At 30.1% G+C, this 19,347-nt stretch overlaps 1 protein-coding gene across 1 annotated transcript; it reads left to right on the forward strand.

Annotated features, from left to right (window-relative positions):
* The first annotated feature begins 8,387 nt into the window (after positions 1-8,387).
* Positions 8,388-12,787, forward strand: OMR1 (L-O-methylthreonine resistant 1). Its single transcript, XM_020353221.3, has 9 exons — positions 8,388-8,940; positions 9,330-9,509; positions 9,608-9,877; positions 9,970-10,176; positions 10,833-11,081; positions 11,157-11,227; positions 11,670-11,787; positions 12,104-12,238; positions 12,322-12,787. Exons 1-9 carry the CDS (start codon positions 8,506-8,508, stop codon positions 12,460-12,462), a joined length of 1,806 nt encoding a protein of 601 aa, XP_020208810.1. The 5' UTR covers positions 8,388-8,505; the 3' UTR covers positions 12,463-12,787.
* The last annotated feature ends 6,560 nt before the right edge of the window (positions 12,788-19,347 follow it).

Consider the following 19,347-nt stretch of genomic DNA (forward strand, 5'->3'; position numbering starts at 1 on the left):
TTGTCATTGGGTCCATTAAAAGGTATTTTTAATTTTAACACAATAAATATAAATATTTGAATACCTTTACCTTATTACTGTCACAATTTACTTTAGAGTACACCTCGTCATAGGAATGGAACACACAATAATTTTGCAATTTACAATGGTGTACTTAGTTAACAAACAATTTCGTTATTACCCATTGAACTCCATTTATAGGATCGCCATTTATGTGGAGACGGGTGTCCATTGTTGCAACTAGTTGATGGACTTTAGTCCCATACCCCTCGACGATTCAAGTACTTATTGACGCGTCAACCCTTTTGTGAGTGGATCCGCAAGATTATTTTCAAACCTGATAAAATTAACAGAAATAACACCATGAGTTATCAAATTTCTAATAAATTTGTGTCTTATTCTCAAGTGCCTTCTTTTTTCATTAAATTTTTTGCTAGTAACTTTAATAATGGCAACTTGACTATCACAATGCATTGAGATTGGAGGTATATGTTTATTTAATAATGGCAAGTCATATAATAAATTTTTAAGAAATTCGGTCTCACTACTAGTAGTATCTAAGGCAATTATTTCAGCTTTCATAGTAGAACGAGAAATAATAGTTTGTTTTTCAGATTTCCAAGCTACTGCACCTCCAACTAAAGTAAAGACATAACCACTAGTAGATTTAGTTTCATCAGAGTCATAAATCCAATTTGCATCACTAAAGCCTTCAATTACAACAGGATAACATGCATAGTGAATGCCATAATTAATAGTTCCTTTAAGATATCTAAATAACCTTTCTAGAGCAAGCCAATATGAATGATCAGGATTATGAGTATATCTTCTTAACCTACCAATAGCATATGCAATGTCTGGTCTTGAGAAGTTAGACAAATGCAACAAGGAACCAATAATTTGAGAATATTTAAGAGGAGAGACACTTTCACCAATATTTTTCTTCAATTTAATACTAGAATCAAATGGGGTAGAAACTGGTTTCACATCAAAATAATTAAACTTTTTAAATAATTTTTCAATATAATATGATTGTGTCAAAACAATTCCATCATGATTCTTAATCAACTTAATACCTAAAATAACATCAACAAGACCAAGATCCTTCATTTCAAAATTACTAGACAAGAAAGACTTCATATCTTTTATAACATGTAGATTACTACCAAAGATTAAAATATCATCCACATAGAGACATAAAATAACACACGAATTATCATCAAATTGTTTCACATAAACACATTTATCACTATTATTAAACTAAAATCCATATGAAGAAACAACTTGATCAAATTTATCATGCCATTGTTTAGGAGTCTGTTTTAAACCATACAAGAATTTAACAAGTTTGCAAACTTTATTTTCCATTCCAAGTTCTATAAAACCTTCAGGTTGATTCATGTAAATTTCTTCTTCCAAGTCACCATTTAAGAAGACATTTTTTACATCTATTTGATGAATTTCAAGATGAAAAACACATGCAAGTGTAATTAAAACTCTAATAGTAGTAACTTTAGAAACAAGAGAATATGTATCAAAGAAATCTACACCTTCTACTTGTTTATAACCAATAACAACAAGTCTTGTCTTAAACTTATCTATGGAGCCATTTGTTCTTAATTTTTTTCGAAAACCCCATTTACAACCTATACTCTTGCAGCCAGGAGGAAGGTCAGTCAAAAACTAAGTTTTATTGATTTTAAGAGAATCTATTTCATCATTAATAGCTTCTTTCCAAAAAGGTGCATCAACATATCTCATAGCTTCACTATAAGTTTTAGGATCATTTTCAAGTAAAAAAGAATTAAATTCAAGACCAAAATCTTTAGCTTTTCTAATTCTTTTACTAATTCTAGGTTCAAAATCCTTGTTAACAGTACTACTAGAAGGTAAAACAAAGCTAGAAGTATCATAAACAAGTTTAGACAATTTATTCTTCAAAGGAAAAATATTTTCAAAGAAAACAACATCTCTATATTCCATAATTATATTATTAGAAATTTCAGCAACTTTAAAATTAATAACTAAAAATCTATAAGTAGTACTATGTAAAGAATATCCCAAAAAAACACAATCAACCGTCTTGGGACCAATTTTTCTTTTCTTATTAATAGGAATATTCACCTTTGCAAGACTCCCCCACATTTTGAGATATTTCAAATTTGGTTTTCTATTTTTCCAAAGTTCATAAGGGGTTTTATCTGAATTTTTATAAGGAATTATATTCAAAATGTGACATGTAATAAACAAAGCTTCCCCCCACAAATTATCAGGCAAACTAGAACTTATAAACATAGCGTTTATCATGTCTAATAAAGTACGATTTTTTCTTTCAGCAATTCCATTAGATTGAGGAGCATAAGGAGGAGTGACTTCATGAATAATGCCATCTGTTTCAAAAAATTCACTCATTTCATTAGAAGAATATTCCCCTCCTCTATTAGAACGAAGAATTTTAATACTCCTTTCTAATTGATTTTCAACTTCTGCTTTATAAACCTTGAATTTTTCAAATAACTCACTTTTATGAATAATCAAGTATATATAGCAATATTTTGAGAAGTCATAAATGAAGGTAATAAAGTATTTCTTTCCACCACAAGTAATAACACCATTACTATCACATATATCACTATGAATGAGTTCAAGCAAGCAAGTTTCCTTTCAGACAGAATTTTGAAAAGATTTTCTAGGTTGTTTGGCTTGAACACAAACTTCACATTTTTGTTTCAATTCATTAAAAGATTTAGGAATAAGATCAAGTTTCATCATTCTTTTAATAGAATTCAAGTTAACATGTCCAAGTCTACCATGCCAAATGTCACAACATTCAACATTTGAAATAGAAGATGAAGAAATGCTAGAATTTTTATTAATAAAGGAAGACATGATATTAAGTTTAAATAAACCATCACAAATATATCCTTTCCTAACAAAAGAACCATGTCGAGAAATTACAACTCTATTGGATTCAAAAATAACTTTAAAACCTTGTTGAACTAACAAAGCAGCACTAATCAAATTTTTTCTAATTTTAGAAACATGAAAAACTTCATCTAAAACAAGACAATTTCCTGAAGATAATTCTAATTCTACTCGGCTTAGACCAATGACACTTGCTAGGCTCCCATTCCCCATGCTTACAGTACGTGTGCCACATTCTTGATATGAAGAAAATAATTTTTTATCAACACACACATGAACATTAGCTCCAGAGTCAATCCACCAATCATTTGAGTTATAAATAAAATTTAACTCCGGGCTAGTGACATGATACCTGTTAGATGAGGAATCCGAGCTAGCATTAGCAGTAATAACATTAGCTTGAGGCTGAGACAATGATTTGGGATCAGATGTAATGTCTTTTGGTTGACGACGATGATGAAAACAATCCCTAGCAAAATGATTGTTTCTTCCACAAACAAAACAGAAGGACTCATTTCCTTGAATTTTACTCTTTGGTTTGTAGTTGTTATTAAAAGCCTTGTTTTTATTTTTGGAGAAATGAGAGCTTTGACCAAACTTATTGTTATTGGAAAAACCAAATATTTTGAAAAAATTTTGTTTAGGCTTATTAGCGTTTTCCACTAAATGAGCCTTAGCCTGAAAAAAGGGTTTATTAGAATCCTTTTGTGAAATACGATGCTTATCTTCAATTCGCAAGGTAACCAATAAATCAGATAAAGTGAAGTGATCAGGTTTATGCTTAAGGCTTCTTGCAAACTCAGACCAAGAAAGAGGCAATTTAGAAATTAATAAACTAATAAGCATTATGTCAGGAAAAGTAATTTCTTTCATTTTCATACCATAAATAATATTTTCAAATTCATGAACTTGGTCAGAGAAAGGTTTTCCATCTTCCATTTGAAAATAAATCATTCTTTCACAAAAGTATTTTCTTAAACCCTTTTCAGCAGAACCATACTTTAGTTCAAGAGCGTCCCATAACTCCAAAGCAATTTTTGTATGACAAAATATTTTATAAATATTATCAGATAAAACACTCAAAATACGACCATGACACAAAATATCTTTATCACTAGAAGAACTAGCTTCAACCAAGGCACATTCAGAACAATTTTCAGATTTTCCATTTAAAATAACAAAAAATAAACTCAACTCTGTAAGCCAAAATTTCATCTATTGTTGCAAACATAAAAAAAATTTCACCATTAAATTTTTCTAGCTTACTACTCAAAGACTTTAAAATTTCCATTGCAGACATGTTGATATTGAACAAGAAAAGAAAAGATTTTTCTCTCTAAGATTGTTAAAAAAAAAAATTTAATAGAGCACAAGAAAAAATAAAATATTTAGATTTATTAATAAAACCAATATCAACAATACAATGAATACTATAAAATTAAAAGCAAAACAATAAGTAACAACTAATTAAACACAAAGAGTAAATTAAAATATTAATAAGTTTAGAGTAGCCTGGATTGAAGCACGCAGAGCGCTATCCTTAGAGAGAAAACGCCCCCACTGCATTGGTAATTTTGAGTCTTATAATGCACGCCTCTCCCAAGATACGTCAACCCGTTAGATCGTTAAAGTGCAGTGAAAGATTCCCGAACCAAAGAACACCGCTCCAAAAATATATTTTAGTAGTAAAAATAATTTTGAGGGAGAAATAGATGAACTTGTGTGTTTTTTCGTATGTATTTTTCTCACCTACTAATGTATATATATAGGCACTATTAGATACCTTTCTTCAATAAAAATGAGACGTGCATGCATCAGTTTTAATTGTTTGTTTATTTAGCAAACTTTCCGGTGGTAACAGTAAAATAGTGGATGCACATTGTGCTAACCACTTTGAAACAAAAGCAAGACTTGGTCAGGAGAAAAATCGTATCATATCCATTTTTTGGTTTTGGAACGTTAGAATAAAAAGGAATTAATTAGATTAAATATTTAATTTAAATTTTAAATTATAATATAATTTCTCAACATGATCTATCACCAATTCATTCTTCATTGAAGGATTTTTACTACAACTTGAGACTACAAACCAAATATTCTCTATCTTTTTAGGGTTTACAAATTATTTGTCATAATCTTGCACTAGACTTTACCAAGTATTCTTTCTTACCAACCTCTTTAGGCTTTTACAACACAAAAGCTGAAGGTTTGCAAATGTTTAGCTCATGAGGGTGAGGGTATGAAAGTTACAAAGTTGAGATACAAAGATCACCCACTCAAAAATTGAGTAAAATCTTGATAGCTTCTTCGAAAATGACTTGTATGAAATTTGCTTAAGAATATTGTTTCAAATTCACTTGAATTGATCAACATCTTTAATGTTGTAGGGTCTTTTGTGTATAACATTGAGAATATGAATGTCAAAGACATAATATGGGGACAAAACATTCACAACAAACACTACCAAACACGTCCTGAACAAAGTATAATACTCTTCTTATATATATTTTCAATGTTAATTGTTATCATCAAAACTTTTTTAAAGATATAAACATCAATTTTTTTATTCCAACAATCTCCTTTTTTTTTTTATGAAGACAAATATTACAACTTTATGTTCATCTGTTATAAAAGAAAATAATGTTTTTACAGTGAACTTAATTGATTTGCTATATTTTCAAAAACTTTCTTTGGCCAAATTAGTTTTAGAAATACATCACTACACCAAAATTAGGTTTTTGTGGCAATTAATTTATTCTTTAGCGACCATATAAATGGTCATTATTTTTTTTACCAGCATTTAAATAATGGCTGGTGTATCCAGTGTCGCTAATACTATTACCGACATTTATATAAAATGCTGGTAAAGACCTACTAAATTGTCGGGAAAACTTATTTTTTTTAGTGGCAATTTTAGTAGCCATTTTAAAGGCTATTAAACGTTATTTTTTCAATTGTCTCCTTTCCATCCATTTAGTGACTTTTATTCCTTTTTAATTTATTTTTTTAATTGTCTTATCTCTTAAGAGATGTGAGATTTATAAGGTGAAAGTTGCTCTCTAATTGTTTTATAGCACTATTGAACTTGGTAATAGTGGATGGTTTTATACTAATTTATTATAGTGAATTAAGAGTCTAACTCAACCCTATAAATTAACTTATAAGATGATAGTTATTACTCACTTATATACTATTTAATTATCTTATCTCTAATCGATATAGGACTAGTTTTTTTCAATAAATAATTATCGCTAATAGTAAACTTTAGTGTAATATAAATACACTTTTAGTGGCTATTATATATTAGCCATTAATATTTTTATTATATAATTAAATAGCGGCAATTAAATTATTGCCATTAAACAATTGTCGTTAAAAACAATTTTTGTTATAGTGCATTAATTGTTTTTTTGAGTGTCGGACTCTACTTTTTTGAAAAGCAACATAGTTCAAGTTATATGTTAGGATGTTTACGTATATATGAGAGCATATGAAAACAAAATATATATATATATATATATATATATATATATATATATATATATATATATATATATATATATATATATATAAAAGACCAAATATCAAGACTATTACAAGTAAAATATCCATGCAACTTAACATCAATTTTATGCTACCAACATATATTAGAGCTAAAAAAAAAAGATATGTATCATATTCATAGTATAGCATAGAATAATGATTACATCATAACAATCAGTAGAAGCATAACATTGTATATACATAAATATCGAACAACAAGAGTTATATACATCAAAACAAAGGACAAATAAGTATGCTTATTTTTTTTATTATTATTTTTTTTACAACAATTGATATAAACGTCTATTTTTTCCTTTAATCCCCTTTTATCATTAGACAAATAGCATAGGAATCACATTATTCTCTAAAAAACCAAAGTTTTAGAAAAATATATATTATTGTATGTCTAAAAATCTTACATTATTTAAAAATCAAGATTAAAAGTAAATTATAAATATCTTTCCTTTTTAACTTAGTTGAACATTTTTTCAAACGCAAAATTACAACAGTTAATATCAAAGCGAACAATACTCTAATAGTACTGACTGACTTATGATTAGAACAACATAGCAGAAAAAGGTTAAGGTGAAAGTATAGGTAGTTGAGTAAAGGGGGATCAAAGCCTTCAAACATGACGCTGGACATCAACAAAGTCCTTTTTATCTTCTTCTTGTGCCACAAGAAGGTGTAGAGGTGCTTCATTGGATGCACTGCTTGTGTGCTCCCAAGAGGTTTAAGGGCATGTAAAATTATCATGGCTGTGCACCATATCACAAGCTCCAAAATTCTTTTTCTTTTGTCCAAGTGCTTCTCTCATGATTGAACTTCATTTCCTTTGCTTTAATTTGAATAATAATAGCACCCATTTATGCAACTTGCCTAAGTGCTTTGTAAAAATTATGATGATATGTGGTGCATCATTTTTACGAGAACCAAAACCTAAACAAGACCATTTTTTTTTTGTTGGTTTCAATTAGGTCAGTTTATTTATTTATTTTTCAATTTGGTGATTTAAAATGGTTTGGTTCGATTCTTAACAACCCAACATGTATCTAGTTAAAAAAAATTAAAATGATTATTTATTAACTTATTTTTATCTATATATTTAATTTTTTAACAACTTTTTATTTTGACGTGAATCAAGGATATTCTCAATTGATAATTAGAAATTAATTCTTTTCAACAAAAAAAAGTAGAGATCACTTAAATAAATTTTGTCTCTTTTAACAAAATCTTCTGCAAAATCAAAAACTATCTACTTATTTTAATTATAATTTAAACTATTTTTTATAAATCTAAAACATAATTTATAAGTAAACATGGATTAATTATATTTTTAATCCTTCAAATTTAATAAGTTTTTTTGCCCCTAAAATATAAAAAATTATTTTTGTCATACAAATTCACGATTTATCTTCTTAATTCCTGTAATTTCAAAGAAAAATAATTTTATTTCTTACATATATCTTTTTGTCCTCAAATTTAAAATATATGTTTTTTAGCTTTTAAAATATAAAAAAATATTATCGTGTGGGGCATGACCAACTTTTCCATGATCCTCTGCTTCTCCTACAAAATCTTAATCATAGATCAAATTCTCTCTTTTGTTTTCCTTACTCGTCACTGTTGCAATTATGATTCAAGGGTTCAGATTTTGATAGATGGTGGTGAAGTATTTAGCCAGAGAGGATCCAAACCTTAAGTAGTTGAGGAAGCTGACCCCATGCCACTACAGAAACACACTATTACATTATTCACAACATGAGACACAGACAAACATTTCTAGTACCCTACCCTACCCATTGGCATTGCACAAGATCTCTCTCCTCCTCTCTCTACCATCACCTTTAAAATAATAATAACTCTCAGACCAAAACAGAAGACAAAACAAATAATAATATTATTTTTTATCACAAACGTGTATTTATTGATTTACATCATATTATATACACCACCTTATTATATAAACTATATATGTAAACCACTTACAAATTACAATTCTTTCTAAACTCATAAATTTTTTGCCCCAACCACACTATGGATGCCCTGCGCGTCACACCTACACCCGCGCCACTGCTCCGCCGCCACCACAGCCGCGAAATGGCGCGCTGCCCCGTTCCGCCGCGCCCCCGTATTAAGCCCTTCGTCGCCGCCAAGCTGTCCAAACCGCCGGAGGCTGCGCACTCTTCCACCGCCTCCGCCGTGGTTGTGGAGGATCTCTCGGCGGTGGCTCCTCCGCGGCCCCGGGTGTCGCCGGAATCCCTCCAGTACCCGCCTGGCTACGTCGGCGCGATTCCGAGCCGGTCGGGTTCCGAAACGAGCGAGGGCGTGATGGGTGCGATGACTTATTTGACGAATATTCTCTCTTCCAAGGTCTATGACGTGGCCATTGAGTCCCCTCTTCAATTGGCGCCAAAGCTTTCTGATAGACTCGGTGTTAATGTTTGGCTCAAGAGGGAGGATTTGCAGCCTGTAAGTTCCCACCTTGTTTACATACATGGGTCCATGTCAAGTTTTCATTTTGATGTGCAATCATTGTTCAAAATTTTATTTTTGTAGCTACGTTACACTCTGTACTAATCAGAAATTACCCTATTTTTATTTATTATAAAATCCAATAATTTGAAATTCTTAAAAATAAATCTTTTGCTCTTTTAAAAGATTTTTTTTTTTTTTTTTTGCTCCAGTTTTTCTTGTTTTTGTTTATAAGTTTTAGCCATGGCAGGCTTAATGTGTTTCCTTGGATTTTGTCATAGTGGGGTTTTGTTTTGTGTTTTAGAGATACTATCTAGTTTGCTGAAAAATGAGTAAGCAACATACGTTTGTGTGTTACTGAATGAGTATTTGAAATTGCGGTGTAGGTTTTCTCGTTCAAGCTTCGTGGAGCTTATAATATGATGGCAAAGCTTCCGAGTGAAACGTTGGAGAAGGGGGTTATTTGCTCGTCTGCTGGGAATCATGCTCAAGGAGTTGCATTATCTGCCAAGAGGTTGAATTGCAGTGCGGTGATTGCTATGCCTGTTACCACTCCAGAAATCAAGGTGTGTTTTGTTTGTGTTTGTTATTGCTTTCTTGTTTCTTAAGAGAAAGAAAACATGTTCAATTAAGTTATTTGTTTTTGTTTCTTGTAACTTTACAGTGGAAATCTGTGGAGGCGCTGGGTGCCACGGTTGTGCTTGTGGGAGATTCCTATGATGAGGCACAAGCATATGCTAAGAAGCGGGGGCTAGAGGAGGGTAGGACATTCATACCTCCTTTTGATCACCCCGATGTCATTATGGGTCAGGGGACGGTTGGGATGGAAATTGTGCGCCAAATGCCTAATGAATTGTTTGCAATCTTTGTGCCTGTGGGAGGTGGTGGTCTCATTGCTGGTATTGCAGCTTATGTGAAGAGGGTTTCTCCAGAGGTTTACATGATTTTATGTTATTGGTTGTTTTGATTTTGATTGTCTTTCTTCATTTTAAGATATGATTGTTGATGTCTAGTATGAACTCACAGGTGAAGATTATTGGGGTGGAGCCCACTGATGCAAATGCAATGGCATTGTCACTCCATCATGACCAGAGAGTGATTCTGGACCAGGTTGGAGGATTTGCAGATGGTGTAGCTGTTAAAGAGGTTGGTGAAGAAACTTTTCGCATATGCAAGGAGTTGATAGATGGTGTTGTTCTAGTAAGCCGTGATTCAATATGTGCATCGATAAAGGTGAGATGTTCATTTGCTTGTGAAGTTTGCATTCTAAATCTCTGATGCTTATCAGATTTATATTAACTTCATATATATGATATTCTCCTTAGTGCAATTCATATATTTGCAAAGTATTTGATTGTATTAATAATTGAGATTTGCTTGATGACTTATGAAACACACAGCAAGTAATATCAATTTTCAAATTGGATGCTGGAGGAGTATAGTTCATACAATAGCTAGAGGAACTAGAATATCTTGGCAAACTATTTCTAGTTGCTGTGTAATTAAAGAATAATCAAATACTTTGTGTTTATACATCTTTGGTTATGCTTTTTTTCTTCTGTATCTCGGTTGAGGTTGGATGAAGGATATTTGAGAGAATGGTGGCAGTAATTAGAAGAGCCTGTTAAGAATTTCTTAACACCAGATTTATCTTTATCTGTTTCCCGTTTCCCGTATCTATATCTGTTGCTTACTCGCCGTCTCTAGGTGCATAGCTGTTCAGCTGTTGGAGTTTTTATTGGTCCCAATATAGCTCTTCTATTCATACTATCATAAATGTGAACTTAATTTTATGTAGAATTTTGATTGCCTAGTCCATTGAATGAAAAGAAGTACATATTTGTGTGACTTAAATTTTTGGGATATAACAAGAGTAAAACTTGTTGCAGGATATGTTTGAGGAGAAAAGGAACATATTAGAACCAGCAGGTGCACTTGCACTAGCTGGAGCTGAGGCATACTGCAAGTATAATGGGATCCAGGGGAAGAATATTGTAGTAATAACCAGTGGAGCAAACATGAATTTTGATAAACTTAGGGTTGTAACTGAACTTGCAAATGTTGGTCGTAAACAAGAGGCTGTGCTAGCAACTGTTATGCCAGAGGAGCCTGGCAGTTTTAAACAATTTTGTCAATTGGTATGTCTGCTACTTTGACCAACATTTTTTCTAGAAGTGTTCATGTTTGTACTTATTTTCTATCTTGCCTTGCAGGTGGGGAAGGTCAACATCACAGAATTCAAATATAGATATAACTCTAATGAGAAGGCGGTGGTCCTATACAGGTCAGATCAATAATTTTTTCTTATTTCAGATGTTTAAAAAATTCTTAAGAAGTGGATTAAAATCTAACTTAACCTTACAAAACCTCTTAAGAAGTAGATTGGAACTTAACTCATCTTTACAGAACTAACTTAAAATGTGAAGATTATCCTCATTCATATACTATATATATTTTTCATATCACTAGTCAAACATGGGATCTCCAACAAAATCAATATGTACCCTCAATGTTGACATCTGTGTCCCAATTTATTAGTTTCCATTGACTATCATTTTCTCTAGGGCAACTATCTGTTTACCACTAGTATTATGTTAATTGACATCTCTCTGTCCCAATTTATTAGCTTTTATTAACTTCCATTTTCTCTGGGGTAAATATCTGTTTAAACTGGTATATGTTAAGGCGGCTCATAATATTTTATTGTCTATTGTATTTGCATGCAGTGTTGGAGTTCACACAGTCTCAGAACTAAGAGCAATGCAAGAGAGGATGGAATCTTGTCTTCTCAAAACTTACAATCTCACAGAAAGTGACTTGGTGAAAGACCACTTGCGTTACCTGGTGTGTAGGCGACAAAACTTTCTTTTCTAGTGAAGCTTATTATATCTTTACCTTTTTCTCAACACTATTCCCAACCACCAAACACTGTAAAAATATTGATGTTAGGTATATAGGATTTTTCTGATAATTCCAGTCCAAATTAAGCTAACATGTTGAAAATTATGTAACATCACATGACTAGGCCGCCCCATTTGATTAGTTTGTCTCGTCTTCTTGGTACAGTCATATTAAATATGTAACTATCATGAAAAGTTGAATAACTGATCCTGTGTTTGTGTTGTTGTACTAAGTTAACTTTGTTCTGAACACATTTCAGATGGGAGGCCGGTCAAACGTTCAGAATGAGGTTCTTTGTCGTTTCACCTTTCCAGAAAGACCTGGTGCTTTGATGAAATTTTTGGACTCCTTCAGTCCACGTTGGAATATTAGTTTATTCCATTACCGAGGGGAGGTGGGAAATTTTTGACTTTCTATCCTTTTTTTGCATGGTGTTTTACTGTTTTTATGCATATCTGATGATTTTATGGCCAACAGGGTGAAACTGGAGCAAATGTACTAGTTGGAATACAGGTGCCCAAAAATGATATGGATGAGTTCCACGGTCGTGCCAACAGACTTGGCTATGATTATAAAGTGGTGAATAATGATGATGACTTCCAGCTTCTAATGCATTGATGATGGTGTTAGGCACTAGTCATTATTGTGTATTTTAGTGGACAAGTTTGTCATATTTAATTCCACGGTCGCTTCCAAGAGTTGGAAAGGAAGTGGCCCCTTCGGGCATGTCATTAGTTAATTAGAGGAAACTAGTGCTTTTTACCTAGTGTGACAGCTTGTTACATTTTTATAATATGTAACTTATGTTTTGTTTTTGGAACCTTTGAAATACCCTATTGTTGACTAGTCTTTTGTGTCTGTAATGTAATATAAGCGCCCTCAAAAGGTTGTTGTTTGCTTAACAGCAGCCTGAGCATTGTGGTGCTGCGTTTTAACTTTTAAATGCTGAAAACCTTGAATGAAACAGCCTTGTGTTCGCAGAAGAACACTAGTCGTGAAGGACTAGTTTGAGAAGAACCAAGGGAATAACCTTCACATGAGCCTCACGAGAATGACATGACTAAAGGAGCTGTTTGATTTGAGAAATTCTTATCAATTTATATATTTTTTTTTCCACTTTTTCTATAGAAATTTTCTTAAATAAAAATAAGGTAAAACCAGAAAATGCAAATATTTTTTCAATTATGTAGTCCATATGTGACGACATGTCATAGTCATTCATGCAAATGGCCTCGGCTAAACATTGTTGTCAATTTTCTTGTTCTTATTATAGTTATTCCGTTCTTTTAACAAATAGTAAGTATCAGGCTCTTAGTAAAGAAAGGCTTCTCGAGTATAGTAGTGAAGGTATGTTTATTATCCTTGAAATAAAATGGATTAAATTTACGAGATATTTTTATTTAAATAAGAAATCAAGTATACAGTATACTGCGGTTAGTTGGGTTGAGATTTGAGATCGATGCTAGTGGGCCTAAGGCATGGTTCATTGTAATTGTCACCTCTGCTGTAACTTTGTGTTTTATTTTATTTATGAAAAAAAATGAAAGGAAAGAAAGTGAAAAATAAAAAATAAAATTACTTTTAGATTATATAGTAGCAGAAAAAATAAGGGGAAAGAAGGTTTTTTTTTTATTTTATTTTATCGTTTGATTGTGTAAAAAATAGAATGAAAAATAATTATATACATATAAAATATGAATATTTTAAATAGAAAGGAAGTATATAGAAGAAATAGTGTTTGAACCAGGGATTTTAAGAGTGTAGTTTATATATATATTTTTTTATCAATTTGAAATGTCTTAGGATGAAATGTTACATTTGGGTGAAAAATTTATAAAGAATTAAAATTTAAGTATTTGTAAATTATTTTAAATTTTTTTCTTCATGTTTTTCATTATTATCTCATCTATATGTCTTTCATTTTCTTTTTTTTTTTCTTTCTCTATCCTCTCTCTTATAATTTAAGTATTTGTAAATTATTTTTAAGATTTTTTCACCTATATTTTTCATTTATTATTTTTATTAGCATCTCTCACTGTCCTTTCTCTAAGTTCTTTGAGAAAATAAGTTTTTAAAGTTCAAGTCTCAAAAGAAACTTTAAATATCTTCTCTTTAAGATCAAATTGAATCTCTGCCTAGAGAAATATCTTTAGATACCAAAAGAACTCATAAGAAATTTCATAATTTCAGAGTTTCTCAACAATCAATATTAAATCATCACAATAAAATAATTAAATAAAATCAATAACATCTAGTAAAAATGTATAATTTTACATCTAAAATAAAGAATTTTATTTTAAAAAATAAAATACAATAATAATTATTAATTAAAAATTTAATGATTATTATTATAATTAATTTTAAATTTTATTATATATATGTGTGCATTCGATTTTATCATTATTAATAATTGTTAATTTTTTTAATTAATAATTATGAATGTACTTTATTTTTTAAAGCGCACTCCTTCATTTCAAAGGAGTGTACTTTAAAAAATTTGTTAATAAATTTTTTTTGAGATTAAAATTAAATAAATATATTTAAAAATTAGAAATAAAGATTAACAAAAGTTCGTAGATTAAAAGTATATTTAATTTGAAAGAATAAAAGTAGTCCATTTACCTTTTGATGAGTTTCTTTCTTTCCATGTAAAAAACTAATGGTGGAGTGACTGATTTTCAAAATCATTCCGTTTCATTCTGTTCTTTTTTTTCGTTCCATTAGTTTAGCAATTTGAGATATATTTTATCCTTAAAATAGGTGACTAGGTAGGAGGAAATTATATTTCAAAAGAAAAAACTAATACTAATTATGGTTTATTCTTTAAAATTTGGTTATCTTCCTTTATTTGGTTACTCTGCTAGTAATTGAGGAAATAAATTTGTGTGGGACCCGCTCTAATTTTTGTTCTTCCCAAATCTGAAAGATAGCTGCTGAAAGGTTGCTTTTTTGAAAGGGAAAAACCAATTTAACCTTATTTTATACACTTCTTTTTATTGGCCATATTTATGTCATTGTACGTACATTTTTTCTTTATTTTTATTTTATTCAATTAAACAAGAGACAAAATATTTTCCCTTTTTTCTTTTATTTTTCTATATCCAAACAACTTAAATTATCTTATTTTATTTACATTTTTTTTACCCTTCTTTTCTTTCCATTTTTTTTTTCTAGTCCAAAAAGTCTTTTACAACTTGAGCCTGTAAAAGACGAACGAGTTAATCTCTGGGATCAATTGTTGGTGGAGGTTTCTTTATTGGGAGTTGATATAATTGTGGTGGTGGTGGATTAAATGTCATCACAATCAAATGATTCTAGCAATTAAATTACAATACAAAACTACCACCTTACCTCTTCAATGGTGCTACATTTTTCTCCCCATCCTAATTCACGTTGGATAATAATTAGGAAAAGTTTGGGGAAGACTGCTAATACGAAGCATTTACATCCTTTCGGATTGAAAGCTTAAAAAAAATTGTACATATTTTTAATGGTATTAATTTGATAAGTTCTTATTAAACACAATTCTTTTTACATCACGATGTCTTATTAAATTTTATTATGAGAAAACTCATTCACCATGTATTCCTATGTAGCAGTTTCAGTTAGTGGCACAAAAACTTGTGACTTGTGAGTTCTTTGAGGTCTATTCAATTAATATGAAAATGAATGCATGCTACGTAATTCTTCACTTCAGTTTTAAAACAACACGTAAAGAAAAGTACATGCAGGAATGACACGTGGGAACAAAAGGGCAAAAAGAAAAGCTCATTACTCGTTTATAAACTTAAAAGGCTGAAAAGCGAAAATATATTAGGAAAAATCCAACAAGAAAAACCCAATCCAAAAATTACATGGCGAGTGCTGAAACTGAAACTGCGGTATATGAGTCATATATCTGTATAATTAAGGTGTCAAAAAATAGCAAAAATACAAAGATTAAAATGTTTTTAAGCTATAATTTCACTTATGTTATATTTTAATTTTTATAAAATAAATATTTTTAGTTTTCATATTTATTTTTATTAATTCTTTTTAGTCTCATAGTTTAAGATATATTTTTTTAGTCATTGTACTTATTTTTTATAAGAGTTAATCACTTATACACTGTCGGTGTAAAGTTTTTTTTTGTACTAGCAACTAATTATATCTTTTAATAGTGTCATATCATTTTTTTAATAGTGTCATATCTAGAAGTGGAGAAACGACTGGATTTTCAACAATAAAAAGGAAGATATAAATGACATTTTGGAGATGGTGCAAATTAGAGTCTGGCACTGCCTCAAAGCAAAATGTAAAGGATTCACTTTCTCTATCCACGATTGGTGTTCAAATCTTATTCCATGCTTTGATTCTCTTAAAGACTGTTAATTGTACTACGATTAAGGCACTTTAATTTTGTTAATGTAGAAGGTCCTCTCTGATTATAACTATGGAGGTACAAGCTAAGTAATCCATAGTAAGTTATTATTTAGGCTTGCTTTGTGACTTTTTACATATGTAATTGAGTACCTCTGGTACTTCCATATTATATATAATACTTATTGCTTGGCTGATCAAAAAAAAATATCATTTTGCTTATTTAATGAACTAAAAATAAAATAAAATAATTTAAAAGATATGATTGGTTGCCAGTGTAAAAAAACTTTACACTAGCAGTGTATGGATGATTAACTCTTTTTATAATCTTTGTTTAGTCTTTATCTTAAGGGTACGGTCTTTTATAATTCAGTATGTAAAAAGTGCAATCATTTAGAGGGTCTCTAACTTTGTGACACTAAGCTTTGGTGGAATGGCATCCAACATGATCAAGCTAAAACTCTTTGCCTAAATAATGTTGGATGTTAATATGGTGATGTTGTGAGTCGGATAGAGACTCTTTGGCTGAAATGAAGACGGACATGGAACTTTGCCACACTAGGAGTGAGGTCCCAAGGGTCTCTATCGTATCCATGTCAAGTGCAAAGTGTGTAGTGTCGAGCGTGGACGAGGTAGAGAATTCTCTATCTCGATGGTGTTGAACATAGGGTGTGTGACATCGAGTGTTGGTTGCTTGATGAAAACTAGTTGTCTAATTTCACAATTTGTGAACATAAGTATAGTAGATTAATCTATTGAAAGTTTTAATTTGATAAATGTTTATTTTGTACACAATGATAGAGGATGATAATTATAGACAATTGATGGTTGGAAGTTGAAAGTGAGTTGAGTTGTATGTAGGGTGTTGTATGTTCTATGTTGGTTGTGTAATTATGTTGAATATGCTTTAAGCATGTATGTTGTTGTGTTACTTAGATGATGAATGTTAAAAATGTTTTAGACATTTAGATATTACGTTGATCAACCTAGGACTAGAGGAGGAAATTTTTTAAAGTTGCATATCCCGTCGTATGGATATTGTCTTGTGGTGCTTGGAAAGCCCAATTTTGTTGAAAACCCTTCTTGGATAGTTGACCCTAGAAAAAGATAGTTGAGTCTCCTTTAGGACTTTAGTTGATGCCATATGTGGGCAAGGTTGATGCACATGTATATAAAGTGACTATAGTATAAGGACAAAGTTGAGTTATACTAATTACAAGTGACCAACCAAGTAAAGTATGAAGTCGGAAACTTAGTTCCTAGCTAATTAAGTATTGAAAGAGCATAGTATTTAGAGGGTAATCAATGGGTTAATCCTATGAGAGACTTAGTTGAGCTAGTTAATGTCATCATAGACGCATATTCAAGTTATTCTACCTTAACAATAGTACTAAACTTATTAGTTTAAATGGTAACATCCAAGAAACCATGTTGTGTTGTGAATTAATATTCAAATTTATTGTTGATCTAACAAGTTTAAAATGATCACCTTGTGTTATTAGTTTGATATGATCAAACTATTTAAATTACTCACTTATAAGAGATCTCTAAATTAGGATGAGTGACAAAACATATAAATAATGAAAACAAGTATATTAATAAATAAATTATTAATATATAGTGGTCTCGAAAAATTCTAGATATATAATTATGTAAAATCATTATGATGAAGACTTTTTACAGTAATTTTTGAATAATCTAAATTATTAAACTCTAGTAGTTTGATTTTGTTTTATATATATATATATATATATATATATATATATATATATATATATATATATATATATATTTATTTATTTGTTGATACATCATATTGTCAATATGATATTTGCATTAACAATTTAACTTTTTATTAGTACATAGTATATTAAAAAAAAGCAATATCTCAAAAGCTTAGCCAATTGAGTAGAAAGTGTCCAGACTTGTTTTTATTATGATAATCTCGTGAAGAATTTATGAGAAGCATTAGAATGGTTTGTGGTCTAAGGACAAAATACAGGACAAACACACAACAACTTGGATCTGATTAGAATGTCCTCAACTGTAGAAATCCCTTATCGAGATAAGAATATATCAAGGATCAAGCCTATGTTATGAAGACTTCATTAGAAATAATCTCTATCAGAGTAGAACTCTCATCAGATTCATCAAAATGACTTTATGATGAATGATCAGAATGAAACATATTCAAAATGACTCTTTGGAACAAGTTCCAATTCATCACATCATGTTTAACTGGCAACATTACTAGAATTTCTCTTATTACATGCAACTTTTTCTGTGAATTTTGTGCTAAAATTCGTAGCAAACACTACAAGAAAAACGCAAATTTCCGACGGATGCAAATCTGTCGAAAATTTTATATTTCGACGGATATAAATCCGTCAGAAATTATCGACGGATATAAATCTATCAAAAATTTCCGACGGATTTAACCGTCGTCAAAAATTACCGACGGATATATTCGTCGAAAAATTTATTTTTATGATGAAAAAAAAATTCGTAGGAAAAGTTATATTACTGATGGAATATTTCCGACAAATTTATATTTGTCAAAAATGTAAGAATTTTTTTATAAAAATTGACAATCATATATTAAAAAAGATCAATAAAATTATATATATATATATATATATATATATATATATATATATGAGAAGGGTTATAATAACACCGGTATAACTTTTACTAAGTATTACACCAATATAACTTTTGCTAAGTATTATACCGCTCAATAACTTTATATTAACTGAGAATTTTGTGAATCCAACTATTAAATTGAAAATTCTTTACTCTTAAATCATATATAAATTTTTTTTATATATATATATTAATCGAAGATGATTTCTTATAAAACAAAATTAATAATGTAATATATACATTTCAAAATATACTAAAATATGAACATTTTGATTACCTTCACATTGTTGTTCAATTTTAACAAAATTTGATATAAACATATAAAGTGATATGAAATTTTAATCAAACAGTTGGATTTACAAAATTCACATTTAATATAAAGTTATTGAGTGATGTGTAATACTTAATAAAGGTTACACCGGTATTAGTATAACACTTCTTTCTCTCTCTCTCTCTCTCTTTATATATATATATATATATATATATATATATATATATATA

The sequence above is a fragment of the Cajanus cajan genome, chromosome 7 (assembly GCF_000230855.2).
Source record: "Cajanus cajan strain Asha chromosome 7, NIPB_CcT2T_4, whole genome shotgun sequence".
Taxonomy (NCBI): domain Eukaryota; kingdom Viridiplantae; phylum Streptophyta; class Magnoliopsida; order Fabales; family Fabaceae; genus Cajanus; species Cajanus cajan.

Excerpts from the sequence above, each read along its gene's own strand:
- OMR1 (XM_020353221.3), top strand. The coding sequence starts at position 8,506 with ATGGATGCCCTGCGCGTCACACCTACACCCGCGCCACTGCTCCGCCGC. Across the intron at positions 8,941-9,329 it reads AGAGGGAGGATTTGCAGCCT|GTTTTCTCGTTCAAGCTTCG; the intron begins GTAAGTTCCCAC and ends ATTGCGGTGTAG. Across the intron at positions 12,239-12,321 it reads TATTCCATTACCGAGGGGAG|GGTGAAACTGGAGCAAATGT; the intron begins GTGGGAAATTTT and ends TATGGCCAACAG.